The sequence below is a fragment of the Symphalangus syndactylus genome, chromosome 3 (genome assembly GCF_028878055.3).
Source record: "Symphalangus syndactylus isolate Jambi chromosome 3, NHGRI_mSymSyn1-v2.1_pri, whole genome shotgun sequence".
NCBI classification, from domain to species: Eukaryota; Metazoa; Chordata; class Mammalia; order Primates; family Hylobatidae; genus Symphalangus; species Symphalangus syndactylus.
The window spans coordinates 69,412,821-69,430,712 of NC_072425.2; the positions used below are offsets into that span (position 1 = coordinate 69,412,821).

Sequence of the window (17,892 nt, forward strand, 5' to 3'; positions counted from 1 at the left end):
GAGGTCAGGAGATCGAGACCACGGTGAAACCCCGTCTCTACTAAAAATACAAAAAAAAAATTAGCCGGGCGTGGTGGTGGGTGCCTGTAGTCCCAGCTACTCGGAGAGGCTGAGGCAGGAGAATGGCGTGAACCCGGGAGGCGGAGCTTGCAGTGAGCCGAGATTGCGCCACTGCACTCCAGCCTGGGTGACAGAGCGAGACTCCGTCTCAAAAAAAAAAAAAAAAAAAAAAAATTCTTAGAAGTGGGATTGCTGCATAACACATTGATTTCAGTTTCTGTGGGTCAGGAGTCTAGGCTTGGCTTAACTGGTTCTTCTGTGCAGGAGCTTACAAGGCAGCAATCTAGGTGTCTGCTGGGCTGTATTTTCACCTGGAGACTTGAGTGGGGAAGAATCTGTCACTCATATTTCATTTTGTTTAATTGCAGTTATAGTACTGAGGCAGAATTGTTTTCATTGCGGCTGTAGGACTGAGGGTCTTAGCTGTTCTTGTTTGTCAGTTGGAAGCCTGCCTCATCTCCTAGAGGCAACCCACAGTTCCTTGTCTTTCCCAAAAGGACCACTTCATCAAGCCAGCAAGGAGGGTGTCTAGATCAAGCAAGCTGTCAACCGTCTTACAGTGTTGAACAGTCATAGAGCTGGGTGTCAAGGCTTATGTCTATAATCCCAGTACTTTGAGAGACCAAGATTAGAGAATCACTTGAGGCTAGGAATTCAAGACCAACTTGGGCAACGTAGTGAGACCTCATCTCTACTAAAAATTTGAAAATTAGCCAGGTGAGGTGGCATGCACTTGTATAGTCCTGGCTACTCTGGAGGTGGATGCCAGGCAAGGGGATCATTTGAGCCCAGGAGTTCAAAGTTGCAGTGATAACATTACTGCATTCCAGCCTGGGTAACAGAGCAAGACCCTGTCTCAATAATAATGGCAATCACAGGAGGGACATCTCATCAACTTTGCCATATTCTGTTGGTTAGGAGCGAGACATGAGGACCAGGAGGTAGGGAGCATGGGAGCACCACTACAGGGTCTGTCTGCCACAGTCATTACTATATTCTTCTATAAGGGTTGCATTGTTTTGTCTGTCTACTGGCAATGTATGAAAGTGCCTGTTTATGCACAGCCCTGACAAATACTGTAGTTTTAAGCTTTTGACCTTTTGCCAGCCTGATGGGTGGGAAATTGTATGTTGGCATAGTCTTAATTTGCATTTCTCTTATGATGAGTGAAACTGAACATTTTCATATGTTAAAGGGTCATGTTACATGTTTTTTTTTGAGAATTATATATTTATGTCTTTTTCCCTCAGTTTTTTATTGAGGTGAATGGCATAAAACAAAAGTAATCATTTTAAATAATTCAGGGACATTCAGTACTTCCACAGTATTGTACATCTACCACCACTGTGTAGATCCAAAACATTTCATCAACCCGGAATAAAACCTCATACCCATTAAGCAGTTACTCTCCATTCTCCCCCCCCGCCTCCACCTTTATTATTTAGCAGTTTGACTGTGAGGTGTCTTAAATGTGGTTTCCTTTGTATTTATCTTGGTTAGGGTTTGCTAATGTCTTGGGGTTTAGGTAGATCTATATCATCAATTCAGAAATTCTTTGCTATGTCTCTTCACATTATTTTTCTATCATTTCCTCTACTTCTTTCTCTTCTGGTACTCCAGTTACATGTATATTAAGTATTAAACCATTTCATGTCATCTCTTAGGTTTCACATGACTCTTTGCACACACTCCTTCTCCTCCCAGCCCTTTATGGTATAGTTTGGATAATTTCTGTTAACCTAACTTCAACTTCACTGATTATTTACTATGCTAATCTGCTGATAAGTCCTTTGAAAGAGTTCTTGGCCTGAGGTGATAGCTCACACCTATAAACCCAGCACTTTGGGAGGCTGAGGTGAGTGGATCACTTGAGGTCAGGAGTTCAAGACCAGCCTGGCCAACATGGTGAAACCCTGTCTCTACTAAAAATACAAAAAATTAGCTGGGTGTGGTGGCGGGTGCCTGTAATCCCAGCTACTTGGGAGACTGAGGCAGGAGAATCCCTTGAACTCAAGAGGCAGAGGTTGCAGTGAGCCGAGATCATGCCATTCTAGCCTGGGCAGCAAGAGCAAAACTCCGTCTCAAAAAAAAAAAAAAAAGAATTTCTTTTTTTTTTTTTTTTTTTAATAAGAGAGAAAAAAGTTTTTTTATCTCTTATACTCTTTTTTTGATTTTTTAAAAAATTTCTAGCAGTTACATATACATGCACACCCCTATGCATATACTCTCTCTGTACCCACATTCCCTCTTTGTATACATGATCTACTTTTTGCACTACATGCTTTAACGTACTTTTCATGATTATTTTAAAATCCCTACCTGATGATTCTTACATTCTGTTTGTGCAATTGTTTTCTTGAAGGCTTCCTTATGAGTTCCACATTTTCTTGCTTCTTTGCATGTTTCTTAATTTTTTTTTATTGAATGCCAGGCATTGTATGTAAAGGAATAGTAGACAATAAAGTAATATTAATGACCAGAAAAAAATCATTTCTCCTTAGTCTTATTAGGCCACTAGTGGGCTGGGGGGTGGGGAGAGGGGTGGTGCTGACTGACTGAATCATTAAGTGATTTTAATTTCTAATATATTTGCATGTATTAGCTGCTTCTACTAATCACTTATTTGTCCATAAGCCTTGCATCTAGAAATATGGCAATGTAGGAATATTACTGCTTTCTGAAGTTTCATATGCATCTCACCTTTTATTTTATGTTTGATAATATTTTTCCTGCATCAGAGTAGTAGGAATATCTTTGCAACATTAAGAAATACTTGGTATGGGTTACTTACACCGAAAAAAAAAAAAAAAAACTTGGGTTGGGCATGGTGGCAAACACCAGTAGTCCCTGAGTCAGGAGGATTGCTTGAGCCCAGGAGTTCATGGGTGTTGTGTGCTGTGTGCTGTGATTGCACTTCTAATAGCCACTGCATCCCAACCTGGGCGACATTGCAAAGACTTATCTCTAAAGTTAAAAAGAAAAAAATTTTTAAATAAACTAAAGTTTTTATAGTTTTAATTCCCAAGTTTAGGTCTTTGATCCATTTTGAGTTGATTTTTATATGTGGTTAACGTAATAATCCAACTTTATTCTTTTGCATATGGATATCCAGTTTTTCCAGTACATTTGTTAAAAAAAAAAAAAAAAAAAAAAAAGACTGTCCTTTCCCGACTGAATGGTCTTGGTAGACTCATTGAAAATTAGTGGACCATATATGCGGGTTTTTTCTGGACTCTATATTCTGTTTCATTGGTCTGTGTGTTTGTCCTTATTCCATAACATACTGTTTTAATTGCCGTAGCTTTATAAATTTCAAAGTCAGGAAGTGTGAGGCCTCCTTTGTTGTTTTTCAAGATTATTTTGGGGACCTCTTGTAATGCTTGTGAATTTCAGGTTTTTTCATTTCTACAAAAAAGTTTGTTGGAATTTTGATTAAGGATTGTGCTGAATATATAGATTGCTTTGTAGTACTGAGGTCTTGACAGTGTTAGATCTTACACATTATCACAGTATGTCTTTCCATTTATTTAGAGCTTTAATTTCTCTCAGCAGTGTTTTGTAGTTTTCAGTGTATAGGTCTTTCACTTTGGTTAGATTTATTTATATGTGGCCAGGCGTGGTGGCTCATGCCTGTAATCCCAGCACTTTGGGAGGCCGAGGCAGGCAGATCATGAGGTCAGGAGTTCAAGACCAGCCTAGCCAACATGGTGAAACCCCGTCTCTACTAAAATACAAAATGTAGCTGGGCGTGGTGGCGTGTGCCTGTGATTCCAGCTACTTGGAAGGCTGAGGCAGGAGAATCGCTTGAACTCGGGAGGCGGAGGTTGCAGTGAGCTGAGATCGTGCCATTGCACTCCAGCCTGGGCAATAGAGTGAGACTCTGTCTCAAGAAAAAAAAAATTATAAAGATTTATTTGTATGTATTTAATTCTTTTAAATCAAACTTGTCCAACCCATGGCCAGTGGGCTGCATGCGGCCCAGGACAGCTTTGAATGTGGTCCAGCATAAATTCGTAAACTTTCTTAAAACATTATGAGGGTTTTTTTTTTTTTTTTTTTTTAAGCCCATCAGCTGTTTTTAGTGTTATTTTATGTGTGGCCCAAGACAATCCTTCCAGTGTGGCCCAGGGAAGCCAAAAGATTCGACATCCCTGTGTTAGGTGCTATTATAAATAGAATTGCTTTCTTAATTTACTTTTCAGAATTTTTGTTGCTAATGTAGTAGAAGCACAACTGATTTTTGTGTGTTGATCTTGTACCCTGCAATCTTGCTTTATTAGCTCTGTTAGCTTTCTTAGGGATACTTTGTGGATCACATTATGCAAAAAGAGGTAGTTTTTACCTTTTCTTTTCCAATTTGAATGCCTTTTCCTTGTTTCTGTTCTTAGGGAGAAATCTTTCAGTCTTTCACCATTGAGTAGCTGTGGGACTTTCATAAATACCCTTTATCATGTTGAAGAATTTTCTTGGGGTTTTTTTTTTTTTTGAGACAGGGTCTCGCTCTGTCACCCAGGCTGGAGTGCAGTGGCACAATCTTGGCTCACTGCAACCTCTGCCTCCTAGGTTCAAGTGATTCTCCTGCCTCAGCCTCCCGAGTAGCTGGGATTACAGGCGCCCACCACCACACCCAGCTAATTTTTGTATTTTCAGTAGAGACGGGGTTTCACTATGTTGGTCAGGCTGATCTCAAACTCGACCTCAAGTGATCTGCCCACCTTGGCCTCCCAAAGTGCTGGGATTACAGGTGTGAGCCACCACGCCCAGCCAAATTTTCTTTAAGTTTTCTGAAGGTTTTTCTGATAGAGTGCTGAATTTTGTCAAATATCTTTTTTGCATCAGTTGAGATGATGTATATGTTTTTTCTTCCATTAATGTGATATATTTCATCAATTGATTTTCTTGTGTTGAACCACCCTTGCATTCCTGGGATAAGTTCCACTTGGTCATGGTAAATAATCGTTTAAATAAACATCGTTGTTTCCAAAAAGATGTTATATTCTTAAAGTTTCTAGCTAGTATTCTCTCTCGATATATTCAGTGCCCTGCTTTATAAAGTAATAGATACTAGTTTAATACTTTCAATAAAGTCCAGGTATACCTCAAAATTCGAAATACTTGTTGCTGAAATATCTGTAGGTTTTAATTGATAAGGCTTTTAATAGAAATGTACCAAAGTTTGAGTGAATGTTGGAGGCTGAATGTGAAATGTTTATATCAACATCATTTCTGGCACTTAAAACATGACTTTGTTTATACTCAGTGATTATAGAATCATGTATGATACCATTAGTTAGTATAACAGTGTCAGCAATACTAAAAGGGCATGGCATTATTAGATAATTATAAGATAATTAGTGAACTAGCACACACTGTTCCTTTTCCATTGTTATTACTTCACAAAATGTAAACTGGTGAGGAAAGGATGAATTAACTCGTCCTTTGGTACTAACAGGTTATTTTTAAATAAAAATAATTTAAAACCGTTCTGAATAAGTAAAACATTTTGCAGGATTTAAAACTTAAAAGGTTTCAAGGGATATATAGTCTCCTTTCCATAACCGTTCTTCATAACTGTTCCTCAGTTACCCAGTTTCCTTTCCTGAAAGTAATTGTTATAAAAGTGGATAGGTATATATAAACTTTAAATGAAATACACTGAAATGTAATATCTATCACACTTTTTTTTGTTACATTTCTTCGTATGCTATTTGTTTTACTTACTTGATTTAGATTGATTTCCTTATAGTAGATAAGGTGAGCTATCAAAAAAACCTAAACAGGAAACCTAATAAAACACAGTAAAGGCTGCATCCATATTAAAATCATAGCTTTGCCAGAATAAATAAACCCTAGAGCCTGGAAAAGGGGCATTAAGCCAGGTGTGGTGGCTCATGCCTGTAATCCCAGCACTTTGGGTGGCCGAGGTGGGCGGATCACTTGGGGTCAGGAGTTCGAGACCACCCTGGCCAACATGGTGAGACCCCGTCTCCACTAAAAATACAAAAATTTGCTGGGCGTGGTAGCATGCACTTGTAATCCCAGCTACCTGGGAGGCCAAGGCAGGAGAATCGCTTGAATCCGGGAGGTGGAGGTTGCAGTGAGCCAAGATCGAGCCACTGCATTCCCAGCCTCAGCGACAGAGCGAGACTCTGTCACAAAAAAAAAAAAGGAAGAAAAGGGTCATTAATTGTAGCCCTTCAGAACCCAGGTTGATTCTAGATAGATTCTGGTCAACTTTGTGTCTTTCAGATAAATTTCTAGGACTCTGTTTATGCCACAGTAAGTACATGGGGAATTTAATGTCTTTATACTCAGGCTCAAGTTAACACAAATTTATGTCAGCTAGCCTTTTATTGTGTGTGTGGGTGTGTGTGTGTTTTAATTTCACCGAAGGCCTTTCCTAATTGAACTGCCTATAGAAGATCATATACTTGCCGGGCGCAGTGGCTCACGCCTGTAATCCCAGCACTTTGGGAGGCCGAGGCGGGTGGATCACGAGGTCAGGAGATTGAGACCATCCTGGCTAACACAGTGAAACCCCGTCTCTACTAAAAATACAAAAAATTAGCCGGGCGTGGTGGTGGGCACCTGTAGTCCCAGCTACTCGGGAGGCTGAGGCAGGAGAATGGCATGAACCCCGGAGGTGGAGCTTGCAGTGAGCCAAGATTGCACCACTGCACTCCAGCCTGGGCGACAGAGCGAGACTCCATCTCAAAAAAAAAAAAAAAAAAAGATCATATACTTAATGAAATATGTGTAGAATTAACTATATTTGTGGTCATTAAAATATTTTTCCTAAGGAAACACATATATCAGTTTCTCCAATTTGTCTATGTTTAGAGTTTTTAATATGTCTGAGTTTGCAAGCACAAGCAGCTTTGAAGCCACAGATTGACTTGCTTTTGTATAGAGTCTGTTAATTAAGGAAATGCTGTTTTCATATCCTCTGGTTTGTTTTTGTTTTAAATAGGATTTGAACACTAGTGAGCAGTTGCTCATTGAAATTTACGATATATATGTTTTTAATTTAAAGAATGAGCTTAAGGTTTAAACCTTTTTCTCACGTATGAACATAAACATAATGTAATAACTCTTCTTAATTGATGGTCAGATCAGTATGTATTGAGATTTAAAAAAAAATTTTCCAAGTGAATGTCTAATCATTTAAATATAAGAATTCAGTGCTGTAAAGCTTATAGTAGGTAAGGAAATATAGATTCTTAAGTTTGCATCCTATCTGGAAGGAAGGCTAACATGTAAAATCACATTTTTTGAGTCTAAAAGTTGCTGGACTATATTTTTTAGATCTTAATTTCATTAGCCCATTCAATTTTAGAAGACTTGGAAGTGATTTGTGGGGGAAAATCTGTTATGTCTTTGCATTTTAATATATATACACAAACACTCCAAAAAGATACTGATGCACTACTGACTGGTTGAATTTGTTTTTTCTTTTATATAGTTGGGCATTAGGAAAAAAATACTCTGAGCTTTAAAGAAGCATTTTTTTTCTACTTAAAATAAATAATGTAAATTATAGTTCATGAAAATATTCTTTTAGCTAGGAGAACTCATTTTTAAAAAGAAAATGGAGGAAATTGGAGAAAATGTAGACTGCCAAATAGTGCAGGTGGTAGTTTAGAGACGAAAGATAGATTTCTCCCTCATCCTGAAAGTTCTCCTAGACCAAAGACAGGTATGTGTCTCATATTTCTTTCAAAACAAGATTTCAAGTGCTTACAGATCTAGAAGAATAACACAGTAGAAAAACCACTCAGCATTCGTAACCCAGTAGACAAATGCTGTAAATAGATCACATAAAAAGAAATACAGGACACTCAATCTCATAAGGAAATGCAAATATAAAAACCATGTTAAGATGCCATTTTTTACTTATTTTATTGCAAAGATTTAAAAGATAACTATTAGTGAAGGTGTGAGGAAACATAAATATGTTGCTGGTGGAAGAATAAATTAGCAAAAAATTATGTAGAACAATGTGGCTTATTTGTCAAAATTCAAATGCATATCTTGGCCAGGCGCCGTGGCTCACGCCTGTAATCCCAGCACTGGGAGGCTGAAGTAGGTGGATCACCTGATGTCAGGAGTTCAAGACCAGCCTTGCTAACATGGTGAAACCTGTCTCTACTAAAAATACAAAAATTAGCTGGGTGTGGTGGTACAGGCCCGTAGTCTCAGCTATTTGGGAGGCCGAGGCAGGAGAATTGCTTTAACCCTGGAGGCGGAGGTTGCAGTGAGTCAAGATCGTGCCACTGCACTCTAGCCTGGGCGACAGAGCGAGACTCCGTCTCATAGCAAAAGAAAAGAAAACAAAACAAAACAAAAAACAAATGCATATCTTGATTCTTGAAGTTCAATTTAAGGGAAGCTGTTCTACACATATATTTCTGCATGTGAAAGTTATTTATGCCACTACATTAGTGTAGTGTGGGAAGTAAAATTTTTCAAAATAAAAAGGAGTTATTCATGCTAAGGGTATTTGTTTTAACATTATGATAGTGAAAGATTGGAAACAATATAAATGTCCTTTATTAGGAGATTTTGATAAATTATGTTACAATCATGCAGTGAGTTAAGAAAGCTCTGTGTACTGCTATGAAAGAGATTCAGGGGAATTGTGTTAGATCAGGGGTTGGCAAATGTTTTCTTGAAGTGCCAAACAGTAAATATTTTAGGCTTTGCCGGCAATGTTGTCTCTCCTGAGACTGCTTAGCGCCTTGCTGTAGGAATGCAGCCATAAACAATTCTTAGATGAGTGAGTATGGCTGTGCTTCAGTAAAACTTCATTTACAATGACAGGTGACTGGCCTGCAAGCCATAGTTGCTGTACCTGTGTTAAGTGAATGACGCGAAGTGAAGAACCTTGGTATGTAAACTATAATAGAAGTATGAATGAATTATTGAAAGCATAGAGAAGAGAGTTCAGGGAACTTTGCCTGGGATATTTAGGAAATATAGATGAAGTGATAATTTATAATAATAAGATAATAATTTGAGTTTCCGTGGGTGAGAGCTCTAAAGAAAGTCTTTTCTGGGTTCAGTGAGAAGTTGTCTGGCTGAAATAAAGAGTTCTTTGTTGGGAGTTGATGAAGAGGTTAGTTAGGAGATGCTAAACACTCCTGATTTATAGTCAATTTTCTATGACGAATAAAAAATTTTTGGCTGGGTGTGGTGGCTCATGCCTGTAATCCCAGCACTTTGGGAGGCCAAGGTAGGTAGGTTACTTGAGCCTAGGAGTTCAAGACCAGCCTGGGCAACACGGCGAAACTCCATCTCTAAAAATATAAAAATTAGCTGAGCATGGTGGCACACACCTGTAGTCCCAGCCACTTGGGATGCTGAGGCAGGAGGATCGTTTGAGCCTGAGAGGCAGAGGTTGCAGTGACCCGAGATGGCACTATTGCACTCCAGCCTGAGCAACAGAGCAAGACTCTCAATTTTAAAAAAAAGTAATTCAATACTAGTTCTGTTAAGCCTTGACATTTTGCCATATTTGCTTTAGATCTTTTTTTCATATTAAAAAAAATTTTTTTGACTGCTTCTGCAGAGCAGGGCTACGCCACAGGCAGTGTGCTCAGGGCAGCCATATTTTTTAAAAGAAGCAATTTTATTTTTATTTTGAAAATTTTGATGTAATAAAAGATTATTAATGAGATGTTTTTCATTTTTATACTGTCTTTAAATTTGGTGTTCATTTTACACTTACAGCACGTCTCAATTTGCAATAGCCACGTTTTAAGTGTTCAGTAGCCACATGTAGTTAGTGGCTTTTACTGTACTGTACTGTTTCACAGTACTGTACTGTGATTCAAAGAGAACCACCGTAGGTACCTAAAAGTTGTATTTACTTCTACCACTAGGGGTCAGCCAAGTGTCATAATGACCCAACAAGACAGCACTTTGTGTTGGAGTTTTAAAATTTACAACTGCAGTGCAAAGATCGTTCTGTGTGCAACAAAGGAAACCTCTGTCAAGAGTAATGTTTACTGCTGGTGAAAAAGCTGGAGCAGAAAGGGTGATGGAAATGTGATCTATGGCCTCTTTAGACACATGGGCTCGATATCCTTACAGATGTATCCCTTCTTCTCCGTTCCTGTTTGTCTTGAATAAACTGTTGAAACTTTTCCTCCTGTTATTAGGGAGGTCACATTTGTAGTAAATGTAGTGCTTCTCCATATTTGGACCTTATTAACTAGGTAAACTTGTTGGCTTGCTTATTTTCACTAAGAATCTCAAGTAGGCACCATTTGATTACTGAGCTACATATTGTATGCCTCTCTATTCCTGCTTTAAAAAAAAAAATTCAGCCTGGTTTAAGGTTGTCTCACCATTAAGGTCTGTATTAGATTTATGTTTCTTGTTCTCCACAGAAATGACCTCATAGAAATGCCCTAGACTTGGCCGGGCGCGGTGGCTCATGCCTGTAATCCCAGCACTTTGGGAGGCCGAGACGGGTGGATCACGAGGTCAGGAGATCGAGACCATCCTGGCTAACATGGTGAAACCCCGTCTCTACTAAAAATACAAAAAATTAGCCGGGCGTGGTGGCAGGCGCCTGTAGTCCCAGCTACTCGGGAGGCTGAGGCAGGAGAATGGCGTGAACCCGGGAGGCGGAGCTTGCAGTGAGCCGAGATTGCGCCACTGCACTCCAGCCTGGGCGACAGAGCGAGAGTCTGCCTCAAAAAAAAAAAAAAGAAATGCCCTAGACTTTACGGATTCATAGCAGAAATTCCCACTTAGAGTGCGTTAGTTTACACATCACAGTTAGAGGAACTTTTCATTATGCTGTTAATATCCCTTGTCTAAAGACCAAATGAATAAAATCTAGCTAAGAACAAAGATTTAGGGAAAATTTTTCTCCATCTTACCCATTCATTGCATAGTTCCTGATCATTTTTTCAGTTCTAGAGGGTTTGTTTTAATGCATTTCTTACATGTCCACTTCCTCTTTGTCATAATGCCAGTAACTTAGATTTATATTAGTGTCTGTTAACTCTTAAGATAGGACTTTGATATATTCTTTGTTCTGTGACTTGATGGGTAGCCTTTCAATAGCAGTTTTAATACAAGGTACTGTTAATATATTTTCTGCCATTAGGTTGAGGTAGAGAGTTCTATGGTTCTGTTTAGTTAAGGAGAATTTGATAAAAGCAGTCATTAAGTTAACTTTCTGTAAGTTAGCAAAATAATTGTTAACATTATTGTCACAGCTTTCCCTTCAGGGTAGCATAATTTCTAACTCCTGCATGGTGATATTTTACTGGGGTCATCAGCCATTTGGAAATTGATTGCTGGTTATTTTTATATAAAGATTTAAATGCTATATGAATTTACTTCCAAATCCTTTTGCTTTCTGTTGCATGAGTTTGATCAGATAATTAAAAAAAAAAAAATTCTAAGCTGAGAACAGCCACTTGCTGGGTAAGAGTAGAAATGCATGTTATGATTGGACAGATGGGAACTGAGAAAAGAAAGGTAATTCTGCAGAGTAGGGGTTTCGGTGGGTCTGGTAGGGAGTGAGAAATGAGAGAGCGTTAGGTCTGAGTAGGATGCCATCATGGCAGGTCCCTTATATAAGGAATAGCACAGAGTCCTAGAGCTATGAGTTTTCAAAAGCCCCATAGTGTTCTTTCTTTTTTATTTTGAAGTGGGACATGCCAAGGTTATATGGGCTACTAGTAAAGTGCCCTGTTGCTGCTTGGAGCATGCCAAACTTAAAGGCCACAGTTACCAAAGATAAAAAAAAATTAGTAGGAGTAGATTTGGAAATTGGATTTGATTTGTGAACCAAATTTAGGAAATACAGTAGTGAAGTTTCTTTTTACTTGACATGATATTAGCTGATTGTATACATTTTCCTTTGGCTTCTTATAAGACTACAATTTTAGTTTCCTCGGGATTATATTGATTTGCCAAAATTCCTGAGAAAAAGCCTTGTTTTGGTAAAGCTTTTAGTGGTTGGAAAGTGGAATGATGGATCTTACATGAAGGAAATATGTATGGCAGTGTGGTGCTGGTAGGTAGAGATCAGTTTGGTCGTGAACCTCTGGTTTGGTGTAATATATTTGTTATCATGTATGTTTAATTAGAGGGCCGTTTCCCATTTTCCCCATGAAAATATCCCCTCCCCCAAATTCTTCTGTCAACTAAAATATATAGGGATTTAGAGATATACCCGACACATTAAACTCTACGTCTGTTTAATCTAACATAAATAATTGGGTTACATATAAAATTTAGAAATAAAGTTATGTTGTATTTATTGTCCCATATGATGAAGTACTTTTGTTCAAACTCTTCATATTTAATTGGGATCCCTTTGGAATAATTTGTCTTTCTAAGATAGTTGTTCAGGGTGACAGCTATTAGCAATATGAGTGACTTTATAAGTCTTCAGATGTAAGGGGACTCCTTTTTTCTGAAAAATAATTTTTAAGGGCTAAAACCCTCATCTGATATCAGAACATACATAATAATTCCTTATACCTTTTATTTTTGATATTTAGAAGTATTTCTTGATTGTGAGAAGTCAGAGTCTTAGTGAGCTTATTCTTATTGAGTAAATGAGTAAGTTTTTAGTTGTTAATGTGGATTTTGTCTTTTTCTTTTTTTCTTTGAGGGGTTGGACATAATTGCCTTATTTCATTTCAGGGATCCTTCTAAAGTAAATATTCTGGTACCTGGTGCTGGACTAGGAAGACTGGCCTGGGAAATAGCTATGCTAGGTTATGCTTGTCAAGGAAATGAATGGAGTTTTTTTATGCTCTTTTCTTCCAACTTTGTACTCAACAGGTATTTAATTTATTTTTTGCTGGAAATAGTAATTTCTCAGAATCAGATTGACTTACCTATTTTCTTGAACAATTTTGAATTTGAAGATAAGTACATAGCATTTGATTATTACATATATCACAAATGTTTCTTATGTTAAAATCAAAGTACTTATACAAATTATCACTTGAACCAACTGCCTAGTTATTAGAATGTTGAAACAGGATGGGTGAGTGACTTTATAGAAAGTGACTGGGCATTCCATGAAATGATTTCTGTACAAAATCTTCAGGACTAAGTATGAACCAGGAAGGAGTATTTCTAAATTTATTCCTTAAGCTTCTTTACCTCCTTGTTTCTTTAGTTAAATAAGAGTTTAGTTTAGCAATTATAACTTTTTCTCCTTAATCAAGTTCTTATAAAATGGCCAAGTATGCTCTCATGACTGAGTTGGAAAGATCTCTCAGAACTTCTGTGGCCTCTTTTGGAAGGCAGTGGAAAACAATTGTTATTTTTAAAGCCAGAAGATGTACATTGAGTAGCTGCCTTGTTTAAATAATACGTTGTCTCGGATGGCAGTATGAGTTTTAGGGGGTTGGTGAAAAAGGGAAAAAGAAGAGGGTTATACAAAAAATAGATAGCAAACTGTTTTAGTTGAAACCAGTACCATTTAAAAAAACCTCGTTGGACTGTTTTACTTGGTTTTGAAGTTTAGAAATACATTTTTAAAAATTTGAATGAACAGCACATTTATATCTCTGAATTTACTTTTTTTTTCTGTCTTTAATCCATGATTGGTTGCTCATCTACATGTATATGTACATTTTCAGATAATTAGGGAAGCTGTAATAGTGACTCTTTAAATATTAATTATATATGCAAATCTTCAATTAAACAGTATATTTTTAGTATTTAAAGTGGATTTTCTTGGTAAAATATTTAGTTAACACCTGATTTTATACTCATATTTTGCAGATGTTCTGAAATTAATAAATATAAACTTTATCCTTGGATCCATCAGTTTAGCAATAACCGGAGATCAGCTGATCAGATTCGACCCATCTTTTTCCCTGATGTTGACCCCCACAGTCTTCCTCCTGGTTCTAACTTCTCTATGACAGCAGGAGATTTTCAAGAGATTTATTCAGAATGCAGTAAGTCCAAATCAAGCGTTTAAGAAGTCTTGTCCTTTATTCTAAATTTAATGAGCTAGTTTTATCCTAAGCCAAGGTTTAGATCATTCATTTTGATGGTAGAACATAAGGCATATTTCAGTGTCAATTTAGAATGTTTTCAAAGTCATGTACAAGGCAGTGATAGGATATAAGAAGTGTAAGATATCTACAGTCAAGAAATTTAGAATCTATTGGGCCCATTAATACTAAGAGATACCATGTAAACAAAGTTTGAATGAGTAATGAATACAAAAAAAAGAAAGGTTATTAGTGTAAGAAGGAAGCTGTTCATAGTGAGGCTATGACTTGAAGGTTGAGAGAATAGCATTTGAGGCAGGCAGAAGTACAAAGATATGAATAAGGTGATTGGGGATGGCAGCACAGCTGTACTGGCAGGGGAAGAAACGATTTAATAGGAGATTTAATGAGATTTAATGGGAGCTATTGCTAGAAAAGTAAATTTGTTCCAGATCATGGAGGACTTTTATAGTCAGGCTGCACAGTTGACTTCAGCCTGGCAAACTGTTGAAGAAATCTGAGCTAGGCAGGAGAGAAAGGGAGATGGTAATAGGGAAAGAAGAGAGGGAGATTGGCACTAAAAGGAAAACAAAATAGAATACTGAGGGTTCAGCAAGATCGTTGAGTCAATAGGTATTTGTTGAGCACCTACTGAGTACCAGGTATGTTCTAGGTGTCAAAAGAGAACAGTGAACAAAACAAAATCCCTGTCCACAGAGAACTTCCAGTAGAGAAAGGGAGGCAATAATAAATATGATATTGTAAGGAAGAAAAAATAAGGCAGGGAAGAGGGATTACAGAGTGACTGGGGAGAGGCTGCTGCTTTATATAGAGTTTTCAGAGAAAGCCTTTCTAAGAGTAGAAACTAAAAAAAAAAAATATCTAGCAGAGAACCTTGAAAGAGTACAGAGGCAAACCACTGAGATATTTGAAGGGAAAATGTTGCAGATGGGGAATGGCAAGGGAAGAGGATCAGGGAGTAGAGAGAGTGCTTGCTCTGCTCAAGGAGGAGCTAGGCTGTAGTAAGCAATGGGTACAATGGTGAGAGGTCAGCCTCGAGAGAGTTTGATGAGGCAAACTTGTTGACAGGCCATAGCAAGGACTTGAAATTGTACTCAGAGAAACAGGAAGCCATTGGAGGGCTTAAAGCAGGGATAGCAACAACATAGATTGTTTTTATTCATTTATTTATTTAAAACATAGAAAGTTTTTGTTTATTTTTCTCTGAACTCTGAGATTGGGACAACCTGTACTCTGAAGGAAGTAAGGGAGAGATGGAAGATGTTAGGTGTTGTGGATAAGGAATGAAATAATGGAAAACATCACTTAGGCAAGTAAAAGTCCCCTTTTTCTAGAGCAAGGTTTGAGAGAACAGATGATGAAGGTAGTCCTCCATGGGATCAAGTGCCTTTATTGCACTAGCATTTGTATAGACACCATACCTCCTAGAGGCAAACGGTGTTCTCTACTGGGTTCCCACCCACTGCTTCTGCCTGCCCCTGGCTCCCCTTTTTCCCTGGTAATTATTCGAAGTTGTGGTAGATGTTGAGGTATTTGGATGTCATTCATTCCTCAGTTGGCAACTGGTGCCTGCAGTCTTTCTGAAACCTGCCAGAATTGGTGGTTAACACTAGTTTAAATTTGAATGACTATCATTTTGTTTTAAATGATTTTAAATGAAGGCTAGAAGTTGAATAGAGGATAAACAAAACTCTTAGCAAATATCATTGGTAATAATATGTAGAGAATAGATTATAATATCAGTGTTATTGGGGATGATTTCCAAATTGGTTACTTAATCAGATTATTGATATCAGTATTTCCCATAAGTGACTGTTTGGTTACCTTGATTATAATGTTGATCAGAAGTTTAGCTTCTGAATCTCTGTCAAATATTAATACTCTGTAAAAGGTAACTGGCAGATTTAAATAATTAAAAGAAAAAAGCAAAATAACATAACAGATGCAGTAATTTGATTTTTCTTCATTAGATACCTGGGACTGTATTGCTACCTGTTTCTTCATAGACACAGCTCACAATGTAATTGATTATATTGATACAATATGGAAAATACTCAAGCCAGGTGGAATTTGGATAAATTTAGGTAAGTTTTTTAGTATTTACTAAAATTTTGTATATTAATCTTAGTACTTACAGCTGTATTACATTTAACTTCACAGTCTCAAATGTTCATGAACATTAGAATTACGTTGTAAATGTTTTAAAACCGCTACAGTTTCCTTTAGACTGCATCCTGGTGGTGATCCCTCCTAAGGCAGTGGAAGCTCAGAAGTTGTATATTCACACTTAGGTCAGTCTCACAGTCATTGTAATTTCAGTGTATACTAATTGTTGATCTGATGGTAGGTAATCATTCCCTCATTATCACCATCCCACATGCTGAGACAGTGGTCCGTTCTGTTAGGAAGAGAGTGTTCTCTTTTTCTTTCTATAATGAAGCATAGTGGGGAGATTTTACCTCTCCCGTGGAATCTTCCTCCCTAGTACATCCATGTACTGGGAAGAGTGTAGGTGTGATAACTTCTGTGATTACCTTGAGTTTAAGAAAGAATAGAAACACAATTTTTTTTATGCAAAATTCTTTTTTTACTGCATTCTACTTACTACTCGATGTTAGAAATTAAATGATGAGTATAACATGGTTCCTCCAGTCCAGAATCTAAAGGAAATTGCCACTTTACTCCTTTTTAAAATAAAGGGGGTATAATGATAATATCCAGGTAGATATACATGTGTTCTTTAGTGAGATACATAATCTGCGTTCAGAAAGACATCACGACTAGAACATAAAGGTTTTCAAGGTAAGGATGATTATACTACGTAAAAGGACATAACGTACATGGTTTTGAGCCCTTGGCCTTCCTGGTGGGTGTATTTTTGTGACTAATTTCTGACACCTAGTCTCTTTTTAATGATTTTAATTTGCCAGAAATTTTGCCATTTGGGACTAAGCCCTGGAGGTAGTAGTAAGTCTTTTGCAAACTTCTCTTAAGAATTCCTTAGGACCAGATGAAAGCAGCGGTACAATGCAATCATAATAAAATAAATATCCCAAACTGTAAGTCTTCTTTAAAAGTAGTTACCTTGGGAAATTTTTCCCAAGGAAAAATGGAAAGATATTACCTACTGGGTCTTTGCTTACTGTGGGTTAGATACTATGTTGGTCCCTTATAAATACCTTGTGGAATCTCAAAGCAGCCCTATATTGAAATGGCACTATGTTATAGTTGAAGAAACTTAAGAGTCTTGGGTTAAATAACTAGCAGAACAGTCCTGTAGCTTACATGTGGCAAAGACAGGCTTGAAGCCCACAGCCAATTTCTTGATTAACCTCAGTTAATTTGTAAGTTAGCATTAACATGACCCTGTGTTTACATAATTAAATTTTTTGGCCCCCATTACTGAGTTATGGTAAGGTTTTATGTATTTCCAGAGCATGTGACTTTCATAGAAACAGCTTTTTTTAAAACATTTGTTTTATTGGTTTATGAATATTAAGTTATATAATACAATAATTGTAACTACCTGAAGCACATAAAGTTGGCTCTTGATAAGTATACTGTTTGATAAGAGTAGATGTACTATAGTGTGACTTATGATCTGTCATGAGCATCAGAAATAATGGAGCATGTTGGTTAACAGGAAGTCAATAAGGAGAGCTAATTCCACTATGGATTCTCAAAACAATTTTGAAAATTGTAATAATGGAGAAACACAGTCCTTAAAAATAGTTATTTGGAAGGTTAGTACTTTATAAAGTATTAACTTATAAATCTTTTGTATGTATAAGTTAAAGAATGTAAAAAAAAGTCTCAGAATCGGTTT

The 17,892-nt window shown here is 37.3% G+C and overlaps 1 protein-coding gene across 3 annotated transcripts in view; it reads left to right on the forward strand.

Annotated features, from left to right (window-relative positions):
- Positions 1-17,892, forward strand: part of CARNMT1 (carnosine N-methyltransferase 1) — a 47,186-nt gene that overhangs the window by 15,505 nt on the left and 13,789 nt on the right. For all 3 annotated transcript variants that reach the window (XM_055272226.2, XM_063636990.1, XM_055272228.2), the window contains 3 exons: positions 12,733-12,873; positions 13,828-14,006; positions 16,037-16,150. In XM_055272226.2, coding sequence (XP_055128201.1) covers positions 12,733-12,873; positions 13,828-14,006; positions 16,037-16,150 — 434 coding nt within the window. The remainder of the gene's footprint in view (positions 1-12,732; positions 12,874-13,827; positions 14,007-16,036; positions 16,151-17,892) is intronic.